Raw genomic sequence first — 13,863 nt, 5'->3', positions numbered from 1 at the left:
ATAAAGCAAATTTAAATCCTTTGGTCTTATCTTTGCAGAAGAACGCAACTTTTTCTTGGCAAATGCACACAAAAAAAATCAGGTATTATTTTTTATGTTTACATTTTCACCTGCAATCAATCAAGCAAGATAAATGAAAAAGTGTCCTCAAATTATATAATGCACTTGCAGTAACTAGACTTAACACTGGTGGCCTTAAGACAAGTTAGCGTCTCAGATTTTGAGTAAAAAAATCTCTAATAACTTGAAGTTTTATTTCTAGTAGGCACAAAAGCTCTGCAAAGGATGAATTATAAAGGCTTAACACATCTGGTACACTGAAATTCTTGTTCTCAGTAACGCTCAGGAATATGTAAAAAATAGTCACTAGAGGGCAGTAGACTCGAACACTGCCCCATGGCAAGCAATTGCCAAGCACCATCTCCAGGATCTAGACCCGGAGCAGCTGTTTGGGTTTTGCTGGCTGAAAACACAGAATATTATTTTAACCCATTCTCCCTCAAACTCATGTTCTAAAATGGCATTGGCCCACGGGTAACTTCCTCATATTTTCACTTGCACTGCGCTAACATTCCCTAATGTTTTCGAAGAGTTCTTTACAGAAGAAAATTCTGGATCTAACGACTGAATATATTGTGAAGAAACAGGGTTAAATCTCTTGGCTTGTTTGTCGGTTTTTAGAATTTATTTAAAATTTCCACTCAATTCCATTATTTTGCGAGCAGGAAAATTCAGAATGCTATAAAATGTGATAAGAGTATAGTTTTCTTGGGGCACCTGCCTGGCTCAGTCAGAAGACCATGTGGCTCTCGATCTGGGCTCAGGTCATGACCTCACGGTTGTGAGATCAAGCCCCGCATTGGGCCCCGCACTGAGCATGAAGCCTGCTTGGGATTCTCTTTCTCTGCCCCTCCCCTCCCCTCTCAAAATAAATACATGAACATTAAAACCCTGTGTTCTATACAGGGAAAAAAACCCTGTGGCTATAGGCAAAGTACACAGAAGTAAACAAGTCTCTTCTCCCATAGCAGGTGTCCTTGAAACTCAAAGTGAGGAGCAATGAGAGATGTCACAGATGGCAAATAGCATTCTTGAGCCTTTGAAAAGAACTCTCCTCTTAAACTACTATCTCTAACAACTATTTAAGGTTATCTACAATTTGGCAGCCTAAACTAGAGAAGAATATTCTTCTATTTTCAGAAAAGGGATAGAAAAGTCACAGTTAGAAGTAGTCTGTAGAGAGGGCCACCTAAAAATAGAAATTACCAGGTTGCTATGTGACCTTGGGTGATTTTCTTCATTATCCTGGGTTTCGACATTATCCTATTATCCCATTATCCTGGGTTTCGACACTCTCTTGCAGAAAATGACACATCTGGGTGAGCTTGGCAATTTTCAAACTGTTTGGCCCTGACATCCTTTCTTCCAATGACTGCTCATCTAGAAGCCTATGATGCAAATAAGTTGATATGGAGAGCAAAAGTGGAGAGTCCAGGGCCCCCATAAGTTCAGTCCTGACCTTATAGCTCCTAAAGGGATGCTTAGAACACAGTTTGAAAACCACCGGCCTTAGGGGCGCCTGGGTGGCGCAGTCGATTAAGCGTCCAACTTCAGCCAGGTCACGATCTCGCAGTCCGTGAGTTCGAGCCCCGCGTCAGGCTCTGGGCTGATGGCTCGGAGCCTGGAGCCTGTTTCCGATTCTGTGTCTCCCTCTCTCTCTGACCCTCCCCCGTTCATGCTCTGTCTCTCTCTGTCCCAAAAATAAATAAACGTTGAAAAAAAGAAAAAAAAAGAAAACCACCGGCCCAGGGGCTGTAACATTCTGTAATTCTGTGGGCCTTAGTCATATACACGGATAGTTTATCCTTCACTGCTTGGGCCACACAATTAGGACGCACTGCTTCCTTCCAATAGTAGCAAGCAAAGAATTCAACATCCTGTTTTGGACCTGAAAATGAAGCCTACAGTGGCTGAATCTGTAGAACTCACCCCAATGAGTGGTAACAAATCAGAAATGCACTGGCATGCAGGACACTCAAACTTTCCAAATAAAACCCATCAACTGGACATGGGTTAGTAAGCACCAGATTTTGTTCTCTGATTTCTCAGAGAATTAGTTCTTCAATCTCCTTCTTTCCCTTCCTCCCTGTATCTCAGGTCTGGTTTAAAGGGTGCTGGGTCATTAGCTGCTAGGTTGGATGTCATTTCTAGGTTGGATGTCACCTCTAAGGAAAATGTCTTTACCATTATTTACATGTGTAGAATATATCCTGACTCCTATTTAAGATGACAACACCACATTCAGAATTCTATAGTTATTATATATAAATTCTATTTTGAAATTTTAGATTTAAGAGCTTAAAGTTTCTTTTTTATAATTTTTTTTTTATTAACGTTTATTTATTTTTGAGACAGAGAGAGACAGAGCATGAACGGGGGAGGGTCAGAGAGAGAGGGAGACACAGAATCGGAAGCAGGCTCCAGGCTCTGAGCCATCAGCCCAGAGCCCGACGCGGGGCTCGAACTCACGGACCGCGAGATCGTGACCTGAGCTGAAGTCGGCCGCTTAACCAACTGAGCCACCCAGGCGCCCCAAGAGCTTAAAGTTTCTTATGGAAATAAAATTTTCCAGAATTACAAATAGATACCATAGGAATCATAGAACGGAAAAAGGACACATTTATCTACTCTTAAATCGCAAATTCCTTGGATGAAATGCCTATATATTTATACAGGTTACAAAATGGTCTTTGAAGATTGGGATTTTGACAGATTCCAGAAGAAAAAAAGGAGACATTAAATCACTATTTACTTTATTTTATTTTATTTTTAAAAATTTTTTTTAACGTTTGTTTATTTTTGAGACAGAGAAAGACAGAGCATGAACAGGGGAGGGGCAGAGGGAGAGGGAGACACAGAATCCGAAGCAGGCTCCAGGCTCTAAGCCATCAGCCCAGAGCCCGACGTGGGGCTCGAACTCACGGACCGTGAGATCATGACCTGAGCCGAAGTCAGACACTTAATCGACCAAGCCACCCAGGCGCCCCATATCACTATTTACTTTAGACATACAACTAGGGCTACCAGCTGGGGCTTTTAATCATCAAGATTTAATCATCAAACAGTTTGTTGTTCACATGCAGCCGGTTTTCTCAACAAATGCTCTTAGAAGTCAAAGTTTGAGGAAAGGGCTCAAAAAGAAACATTTACCAACTCCATATTGCAACGTCTAAGCCAAACAACTCCAAAGAAACTCTGTCCTATATTAGAAGGCATCTAATAGAATGCATCTCCAGAACAGAGGCTGCAGAGGGCCCTGATGAGATCAGCCACCAATCTCAGACTTTTCTCAACCTATAGCAGTACAAACAGAACTTCACTCCAGGAAACCCTGGTGACCTTGTTTTTGAGGGGTTTATCCGAGACCACTGACCATCTCACTTGGCACTTGCATTCTGTTTACTCTATGCTTTTCTCCAGCCCAGTAACAAAAGAGAAAGGAAACAAGTATCTAAGAGGCAGGGAATCCAAGCCCATTGCTAAGTGTGTATGGGGGACTAATTGACGGACTCAGCTCAACAGTTTCTGGAGTGGCCTGGAGCTGACCAGGAAGGAAGGAGCACATTTCAAGGACAGGAACAACGCAGCTGAGGCATTAAGGCCTGACTCAGCATAAAAACAAGCCCGACAGGAGTAGCAGGCCTGTGTTAATGAGTAGTTAGACACCAGCAGGGGCCTGCATTCGGCTGGCATGCACCTGTATGTTACCTGGTGCCTTGCCAGTTACTAAAATATTGCAATACTGCTGAACTGGCTGTTAAATATCTTGAACAGGGGTGCCTGGGCGGCTCAGTCAGTTAAGCGTCCGACTTTGGCTCAGATCATGATCTCGCAGTTCATGGGTTCAAGCCCCGCATCAGGCTCTGTGTTGACAGCTCAGAGCCTGGAGCCTGCTTCAGATACCATGTCTCCCTCTCTCTCTCTCTGCCCTTCCCCTGCTCACACTCTGTCTCTCTCTCTGTCTCAAAAGCAAATGAACATTAAATTTTTTTTTTTTTTAATCTTGAACAAATGCTTTGGACATGAGATTATGCAGAGCCTTGACAAGGAGGCACAGGAGCCTTGTTTGGAGTTGGAAGGAAAGTGGGGGTGTACAATGATATCTCAAAGGGATTTAAATAGAGGAACGTGATGGAAATGCTGTTTCAAGAAGACCTCTTTGGCGGTGTGGCTCTTCTGTCAGATCTCACCAGGAAGAGAAGGGAGGGAGTTCTGTACTCCTATGCCTGGCTTAGGTGACAAGTTGTTGTTTGTTTTACTACTACTTCATAAGAAGTAGCTAGACAATGCTTGCTCAAGACACCAGTTTGAGACAGAGGAGCGGTGGTTATCTAGAGAGACACAGCCCAGACTCACCCGCTTTTGGGTACCCAGGCTGAAATGACCAAGGCTTTGAGGTTTTCCTGACTAATACTCTCCGATTCTTATCAACTCATTTCCTAGAAAGTGCTCTGAACTCTCATGTCCCTTGCTGCTAATATCCTCCTCCAGGGCATGAACAGTGATATGGCAGTTGGGCATACAAGATTAGGGCAGAGAAGTGTCCATTACGTTTAGCTCCTGGGCAAAATCACCAGCATCTGAGCAAGGGCAGGCTTAGTCTAGTGGGTAGTGGGGGTGAAGGACATGTGCCCAGAATTGAAGAACAATCATAAGAGGAAGTAGAATGGAATATGGGCAACCCCTTCAAAAAGCCTGGCTGGGAAGAACAGGTCAGTGATGGGCAAAGCCAGAGGCAGCTACATGGTGAAATGGGGGATCCTTTATAAAAGTTAGGCGTCAGCCCAGGTCCCTGTCCTTGAAACCTGGTTTTTACAGTGGTCCCTGCCATCTCCTAAAATTGAGGCCACTCGTCCCTTGCCTGCTATTCTTCCAGAGGTTACAACTGTGATGCTGACTCCGACCTTGAAGTTGGGACCTTCCCACTAACTGATAAGCCACCTGCACACTGCCTGCCACTTGCTGGGATTTCTGGGTACTCTCGTTGCATTACCTGTTGCAGGGCTGTGCTCTGCTACCAGTAGGCTATTCTATACCATCACTGTGGACCCCATCTCCTTGCTAACTGTGTGTCTGAATTTTAACCATAGGTTTTGACAACTGGGCTTATTGGACTGAATCTTAAGGGTCAGCTCCTGGCTCCTATTTCACCCAGTAGCTAGAGAAGCCAGGTCCTGGGTTCACCCTCAGACCTCTGTAAGCAACCTGCCATACTCCATCAGTTCTTGAGGTAGTCAACCATACTCTGAGGTAAGCACAGGCTATCTAAGTGCAACCAACAGTAAGGGAGTACTAGGGCTGGGTGCAGCCCAATGCTGAGATACCTTGGGTGACTATCAGCTGGAAAACTTTGACTGTGTTCACCAATCTCTAGAAGATCAATTTCCTTACAAAACACAACAGCAAACAAGCAAGCCAAGAATGCAAGTTGGCTTGGGAGCTGGATATGTTAAAAAGCAGAGCTAGAACAGTAGCCATCAGAACACCAACGGAGACCAACGTAAAGGTAGGCCATGTCTCCGAGCAAACAACAGATCCAGAGTTATCAGAACTAGATTAAAATGTGGGCAAAATCTGCTGAAGGGCTGTGGGGGAGAGAATCTGTAATTATAACTACCTATGAGCATGCAGTGAAGGGAAGGAAAGTGGATCTTACTTATACATACTTCTTTAAATTTTAGTTTTTAAATGTTTATTTATTTTTGAGAGGGAGAGAGAGGGAGAGCCAGGCAGAGGCAGAGAGAGAGGGAGAAAGAATCCCAAGCAGGCTCCATGCTGACAGTGCAGAGCCCAACACGGGGCTCTAGCCCACGATGAACCATGAGATCATGACCTGAGCCAAAATCAAGGGTCGGCCCCGTAACTGAATGAGTCACCCAGGTGCCCCGGATCCTATTTATTTATTTATTTATTTATTTATTTATTTATTTATTTAAGATTTTATGTATTTTTTTTATTTTTTTTAATGTTTATTTATTTTTGAGAGCGAGAGAGACAGAGCATGAGCGGGAGAGGGGCAGAGAGAGGGAGACACAGAATCCGAAGCAGGCTCCAGGCTCTGAGCTGTCAGCACAGAGCCCGATGCAGGGCTCGAACCCACAGACCGTGAGATCATGACCTGAGCCAAAATCGCGGCTCAACTGACCGAGCCACCCAGGCACCCCCCCACCCCGGGTCCTCCTTATAAATAGAAAATCAAAACTCAAGACCATAGACAGTTTTGAGAAACAGGAGGTGCAAGATGGTCAGCCAAGAGCAAATCAGGCTGGGTGGTTAGGGCAGTGATTTTCCCCCACAGTGTAGGACCGTCCACCTCAGCCATTTCACTGGCTGGTAATGGTCGGATTACCAGTGACAATCTTTCCTAAATTTACTTAGTAAAAATCTCTTTCTCACAAAAGGCAACTCTGAAATGTTTACAACAAAATAAATAGCTTCCCATGCTGTGTAAATTTCATTTAGTGAGATCAGAATTAAGTTCCTTTTGTGGTGGATACACCTGAGTGCATTTATTCCTGCCTACCATAAGCTATCCGCTACAAAGCTACTAAATATAAAGGTGGCTGCCTTCCATTGGATCCTAGCGTAATCCCTGCTCCCATCATGATATCTTTCGGATATCATTTCCACTCAGTTCTTGGGAAGCTCTAGGTGATCTGGTCCAATTTTACTTTATTTTATTTTATTTTTTAATTTTTTTTGAATATTTATTTTTACTTTCGAGAGAGAGAAAAAAAGAGTGCAAGCGGAGGAGGGGGAGAGAGAGAGGGAGAGAGAGAGAGAGAGAGAGAGAGGCACAGAATCCAAAGCAGGCTCTAGACTCTGAGCTGTCAGCACAGAGTCTGACGCAGGGCCAGACTCACAAACTGCAAGATCATGACCTGAGCCGAAGTCAGACACGTAACCGGCTGAGCCACCCAGATGCCCCGATCTGGCCCAATTTTAAGCAACCATAACAAGTATCGTGAGTAATAAATGGTATAGCATACAAAAGTACTGCAGAATGGTGGACTGCACCACAAAATTAAGATTGCTTTTAAATATGTAAGTCTGAATAAAATAGTATCAAAAACTTAATATTCCTCCCTAAAACTGCCCCCCCCCCTCCAAAAATGAGTTGTTTGCTGTATCAAGCAAACAAACTTGCCTAGATTCATTTCTGGGCAATTCCTTATCTCAGTGATATCATCCATTTGGTTGTTTTCCAGGTTAGAAAAAGCAACTTTTTTCCAATAAAAATGTGATTTAAAACAGTGCCTTTGGGCTCAGCCCAGCTCCGCCATTTATTAAGTAACACTGGGCAGGCTTCCTAATGTCTCCACATCTACATTTCCTTATTTATAAAATAGGGTTGCTTTCTGCTTCTCAGGTTTGTGGTAAGAATTAAAAGTAGCAATCTTTGTGAACCACTTAGCATGGAGCCCAACAACAAAAAACCTGACAGGCAGCCAGGCTGCCATAAATGGGAGTGATCATTATTCCTGTATTCTAAGACATTCCGATGTCTAGCTCTGCAGAGAAAAGTAACCACAGAACCTTCATTGTAGTATGTGCAAACCAACATGAGTGTTTTAAACACATGCTGCAGATCAGCAGGCATGGCCACAGGGAAGAAGGAGGAGATACGACTCCCAGATGCTAGGAATGGCTCCATTTGGAAAGGTCAAATTGGGGGGTAGGGTGCAGAGGGGGGGTGTGAGGATGTGTAGGGGTGGAAAACATAAACTGGATGCATTTTAGGAACATCAGACAGACAGAGTTTCCCAATCTCTCTTCTACCTATCCTCGATTCCTGAAATTAAACCATTCTTTAAGGTTAAGGCTAGGTATTCTTAAATGAAGACCATCCTGGAAAAGCTGACACTTGAAGCTATTTGTCTCTGAGTCCAAGTTTCAAATCGTCTTTTGGGGAGGCTCTGAAGGGTGACATATGAAGGCCCAGGGCACGCAGGAATGGGGTGGAGGCCCAAGCAAGGAGAAGACAAAGTGAGAACTGGGCCTCCAGTTGGACTGGACCCACTTGGGTTTGGGGTGCATGTGTTCTATCCTAGCAGAAGTGGCTCAGGATTTATATCACTGCACAATAGTTGATAACGCACTTTGCACACGTTAATGGCTGACAGTTGGGCCATGTCTCCATCAATTTTGACTTTTCTTCTGGGAGGCAGATGCAATCTGACAATCTCCTCCAACACTGATTGTGCTATGGGGCTAAATTCAGGCTTCACCTGATTCAGTGCTGCCTATGACTCCCACTCCTTATACATGGAACTTTCCAAAGTTACTCCTAACCAGCCTTAAGCTACATGTGTGGGCAGTGGAGAGGGGACCAGAGATGTTTTTACGTTGGGATCAGCTTCAGCCCTACATCCATACAAGCATATCTCTTAATGAAATACCAATAGCAGTTAACATTCACCCATTCATTCCTCATACAAGTATTTATTGAGTACCTGCTATCCTGGAATTTATATTCCAGGAGATGAATCAATTAAAGTCAAATCTAGGGTGCCCAGTGGCATTCCTGCCGAGGCAAAGAATAAAGCCAGGGAAGGGTACAACAAAGAACGTCAGCAGGGAGGAGGGTGGCTGGCTCTTAGAGGTGGGAGGCAGAGGCCCCGCCCAGTGAGGATAAGAACAGTAGGAGGTCAGGGCAGAGACGTGGCAGACCCAGGGCCCAGAGGGCATGGGTGCCATAGGACTTTGGCTTTTGCTCTGAGTCAGATGAGAAGCCATGGGAGTTTTGCACCAAGGGCTCACATGATCTGATTTGCATTTTTAAAAGGATCCTCTGGTGGATGTGTTGAGAAGAGAGTGTAGGAGGTCAAGGGCAGGTATGGAAAGAGCTGGTTAGGAGTTTGTAACAATAATCCAGAAGACAGGCAATAGTGGCAGCAGAGGGGGTGGCAAAACGGTTTAGATTCTAGATCTTACTCTGGCAGTAAAGCTGACAGTGATAGACTGGATGTGAGAGAGGTTGAGGATGACTCCAAAGTTTGGGCCCAAGTGAATGGATGGGTAAAAATGCTTTTTAGAGATGAGAAAGGGTCAACGAACAGGTGTGTATATACAAGGGGAAATGGACTGGGGAGGTGGGGGAGGAATTAGCAATTTGCTTTAGGATATATCAAATTCCAGAAGTCTAACAGAAATCTAAGTGATGATGTCAAGTACACAGAGCTCAGAGACATTAAGAAACATGCCCCAAGTCCCAGAGCCAGTAAGTGGGAGAGCTTTGGGCCCAGGTCTGTGGACCTCCAGGTCTGGACTGGGCAAAGAATGGGAAAGTCAAGGGCTTTACAACCAGAGATGGTCAGTAACTACGTCAACAATCATCATTAAGCTTAAATAATAAACTTTTTGGCAATTCAGTCAGGGAAACTTGTAGAAAAGTTGTTCCCCAAATGCAGAGTATACTCTATACGAGGAATACTGAGTGCCCTACTACTGTCACCTGTAACATTTAACAGGCCCACACTGCTGCATTCTGAAGTTTTAGTTTTTATTTTATTTTTTAATTTATTTATTTATTCGAGAGAGAGAGAGAGTGTGCACGTGCTCATGCGAGTGTATGCAGGGGAGGGTCAGAGAGAGAGGGAGAGAGAAAATCCCAAGCAGGCTCCATGCTATCAGCACAGAGCCCAACGTGGGGCTCGAACTCACAAACCATGAGATCATGACCTGAGCTGTAATCAAGAGTCAGATGCTTAATCCACTGAGCCACCCAGGCACCCCAACTTTCTGAAGTTTTAAAAGAACAAAACAAAATTCAATTCCACCCTCTCCCTGTTGAACCTCTGAATGCAGTTGGATGGAGATTAGAAAGGTCCTCAGACAAAAAGGCCTCCAGGAAATAGCTCCTTGTGATTACACCAGGGAGCTTGTCCTTTGAAGTCTCTCCCCACAGTTGTGCTTAGATAAGATGTTTTTCTACCCGAGACAATGAATCATTCCTCAGAGAGGTGCTATTGGAAAAGAGAGAAACAAACAACCACATACCTGTATGTATGGGGGGGGGGGGGGGGGTGTCAGTGTTAGCTTGTTTTAAACCCTGTTTCTTACCTGGATCTGCATCAGAAGAGCAAGGACTAGAAAGGGCTTCTACAGAACTAAAAGCCTCACTGTCGGCCTCTTGGTGGGGTCTCTGCAGCACATAATCTCTTATGTCATAAACTGTTGGCAAATCCAAGGCACTGCTCTCCTCGGACTGGCTGCCTGGAGTGGCTTCCTGGGTCGCCATAGTCCTGCTGTGGAAAAAATAATTCAATACAAGAGGCATTGCCTAAGAGGAGGCCCCCATTTCAGTCACAGCTTGAAGGACTAAAGTCCCAGCGCCTTAAAGGCCAAACAATACTTTGGCCAAAATACTTTCCCATTAGTAACAGTCTTCCTTGTGCTTACTTTAGACCCAGTATTTGTTTACCATGTTTCTTCATCATGAGAAACAAATACTCTCGACACAGAAAGATTAACAATTTCAGCTGGAGAATAAACCGCATGTCTGATAAGGATGAAGCACTGTGCAACACGATAATCCAAGGACTACAAGAATATGTAATGAGAAGAGAGACTGTCTATGATACATTATGTGGAAAAAAGATTTTTAAACAATAGGTAGGGTTTGATCCAGACTTTATAAAATGCAGAATCATGTGTGGGGTGTGTGTGTGTGTGTGTGTGTGTGTTTGTGTAAGTGAGAAATACACATATCTATAGCTAGAAAAAAAGCATCTGGAAGGATAAATCCCAAATAAACTTCAATGGTAATTAATTCAGTGGTTTAATTGCTGACTAGTGAGATTACGGGTGACTTGTATTTTTATCTGTGGCCTAGTCAAACATGCATTCAGTCAATGATTTAACACGCCAGGCCCTGGGTATACAAAGGTGAATGTAATAGACCCTTCCTTCAAGTTGCTCACAGTTTGGGATGATGCAAACGCACCAACACACCATGTAAACACAACGACAAGACAGAGAAGAACCCAGAAAGCAACAGTAAGTTTTCTGGAGAAGGTCATCTCCAAGCATGGGGCAGGCCAGGCCAATGCCTGGGGGACAGCGCAAATGCAAGTAGAACCAGCTTGGGCAACCACAAGTGCCATGGGGTGCTGGGAGTTTAAAGTGAGAGTCAAAGACCAATCACACATGGGTAACTGGGCAGAGACAAACCTTGTGGCTTCAGCTGGATGGCCGTGGGGCTCTTCTGTTCCCAGCTCTGGGAAGGACAGCGAGGCTTGGCTGTTGATAGCCACTTGGATGCACAAATGCTCCGGCTGAGCTTTCGAGACCACAAAGGTGCTTTATTGGGTTCATCACTTGGACATTTCTTGTTACATTGGTGTTCCTAAAAAAAAATAAAATAAAATAAAATTAGGTGTTCCTCATCCTCCCTCCCCAGGTAGACCCCGATCTACTTGTGGGTACTGGATTCTCTGTTGGAAGGTTCTTTACAGTGCATTCAGCTCTGCCCACCTCTCTATAAAATAACTACGGGCCTGGGGAGAGCCTAAACCCTCTGCAACTCTCTGCCTCATAAATTTCTGTCATCAATAAATCATATTGTAGCCAACACCATGCGTCATGACTGCCGTGGGCCGCCACGTGCCATGCAGAGGAGTTTACACGGTCAGATCTGCAGATTTGGCAGCTGGATGGGAGATGACTTTATAGGGCTTCAGCCCAGTGGCCAGCAATCTTAGAAGCAACAGGAATTCATTCAGCTGCCATGGTCCTGGTGAGAGACGAGGAGCATGTGAACTAGGGTAGGGTAATCAAGAGCAGGGGGCAGATTAAGAACATATGTAGGAACTAAAATGAGAGTAGAACTTCATCACTGAACAGGTAAAGGGGCTAAAGAGAAAGAGAGTCAATGAGGAATGGCAGCTTTAATGACTGGGTTGCTTTATCTAACTGCGTTAGAGAAGGAATAGTTTTCGGAGGGGGTGGTATTCCAAATTATGGAATACTATACAGCTGTTAAGATGACAGTTGGAACCTGAAAGATCTCAAAGACATATGTTTGAATGAAACAAGCAATTTCAGAATAACAGGAACAGTATAATAATAAGGGTAGATAACATTTATCCAGTGCTTGTTGGGTGCCAAGCACTGTGCAAAGAGCTTCATCTGCAATAGCCCCATGAAGCAGGCAATCCTACCACGACCCTCATTTACAATCAGACAGTCAGACAAAGAGGGAAGTCGAGTAACTTGCCCAAAGAAACCTCATCTAGAAAATGCCAATCTGGAATGAACCCACCTCCCAGACCTCCCAGCCTCCTGTGTCTGCACAGCCCAAAGGACCACCCTATCAGGCAAAGATAGGGTGTGTATAAAAACATATCAACAGAGAGGCCTGGCAAGATTCTTCTTGTTTGAGGACAACAGTCACATGCTGTTGTGGACATTCGCCCATGCAGAGAGTGAGCCAAGAGAGCAAGCAGCTGATTGCTTCTGAAAGAAGCAGAGGGATCAAGGTTCCCAAAGAAGCAAGAACATCCTGTCTCTTCACACATATTACATTAGCCAACCAAGCCTGAAGTTTCATCAAACACCTCCGCCACAGGCATCTGTGTCTCTTCCTTCTCCCCTCGTGTTAACAAACACTGCTCTGGAGGCTTCTGGAAGGGAAAAAATAGTTCAGTGAAGGACAGCAGTACATCCTGCCTGCCTGAAAAGGAGCCTTGACATTGACCATCAAGCAAGAGTGTCATTAGTGATACAAGCAGCAGATTGATGTGATATCTGTCTTTTCTTTTAGAAATCACTAGTATTAAATGTCAAATATATTCCAAACTGGGCATTTGAGCAAAAAAAAAAAAAAAAGGAAGAAAGGAAGGAAAGAAGGAAGGAAGAAAGAAAAAAGAAAGTCTACTGAAAGGCAGAATCTGGCTTATTGCAAAGTAAGAAACTGTGCATGCAAAACATTCTTTGGAATTCTGAAGTTGCCCAGGAGAAAGCAAGTAATAGGTACAGATGAGACCCTCCCTATGGCCTGTAACCACCTAAGCTGACAAGTGCGATGCAATGATTATCTCTGCCCTAAAACTTTTAACACAGGGTTCCACTTTCTTCTCCAGAAGAGCTTATTTTCCTCTCTTAAAAGTACTTGGGGTACCCGGCTGGCTCAGTCAAGAGAGCATGCGGCTCTTGATCTCAGGGTTGTGAGTTTGAGCCCCACATTGTGTGTAGAGACTGCTTAAAAGGATCTTTCAAAAAAAAAAAAAAAAGTGCCGAGGCACCTGGTTGGCTCAGTCTGTTAAGGCCTCCAACTCTTGGTTTCGGCTCAGGTCATGATCTCATGGTTTCATGGGTTCAAGCCCCCATCGGGCTCTGCGTTGGCAGTGTGGAGCCTGCTTTGGATTCTCGCTCTCCTTTTCTCTCTGCCCTTTCCCTACTTGCCCTGTCTCTGTCTCTCTCAAAATAAATAAATAAAACTTAAAAAAACAAAAAAGGCTTTAATTATCCAATCTAAGTGTTCTTTTCCAATACCATAGGGGCACAGGCACAAGATGTCTCTCGGTACATCAAAACCTGCTTACCAAGAGAAGACAGCCATTCTCCCATGACTACAGATTCTTACCAACCTATAAATCCAATTCAGTCAGGGTCCTCAGATAAAAAGCTGTTTAGCTTCATCTCTTTTTTCAGCCAAAGGTCTTCTCTCCCTTCATGTTTTTACAGTGAAAAGTTTCAAACATAAAGAAAACTGGAAAGAATTATCTGATGAACATTCCTATAGCTACCATCTAGATTTCACAATTAACATCATACTATGATTTTCTTTATCATAAAACTATC

The 13,863-nt window shown here is 44.1% G+C and overlaps 1 protein-coding gene across 18 annotated transcripts in view; it reads right to left on the bottom strand.

The window, feature by feature from the left end:
* The window catches only part of SHLD1 (shieldin complex subunit 1), a 99,982-nt gene that overhangs the window by 67,839 nt on the left and 18,280 nt on the right, over positions 1 to 13,863 (bottom strand). For 11 of the 18 annotated variants that reach the window (XR_006703318.1, XM_045445243.1, XM_045445247.1 and 8 more), the window contains 2 exons: positions 11,233 to 11,407; positions 10,123 to 10,307 (listed from right to left, as the gene is read on the bottom strand). Coding sequence is in view for 17 of the 18 variants with exons in the window: in XM_045445243.1 (XP_045301199.1) it covers positions 10,123 to 10,300 (178 nt within the window). In the remaining variant the exon portion in view is untranslated. The other 7 variants (XM_045445245.1, XM_045445250.1, XM_045445249.1 and 4 more) reach the window with 7 other exon arrangements.

Source organism: Leopardus geoffroyi, chromosome A3 (genome assembly GCF_018350155.1).
Source record: "Leopardus geoffroyi isolate Oge1 chromosome A3, O.geoffroyi_Oge1_pat1.0, whole genome shotgun sequence".
Taxonomy (NCBI): domain Eukaryota; kingdom Metazoa; phylum Chordata; class Mammalia; order Carnivora; family Felidae; genus Leopardus; species Leopardus geoffroyi.
The sequence above is the reverse complement of the archived record's forward strand: the minus strand, read 5'-3'. Positions and strand labels throughout refer to the sequence as shown.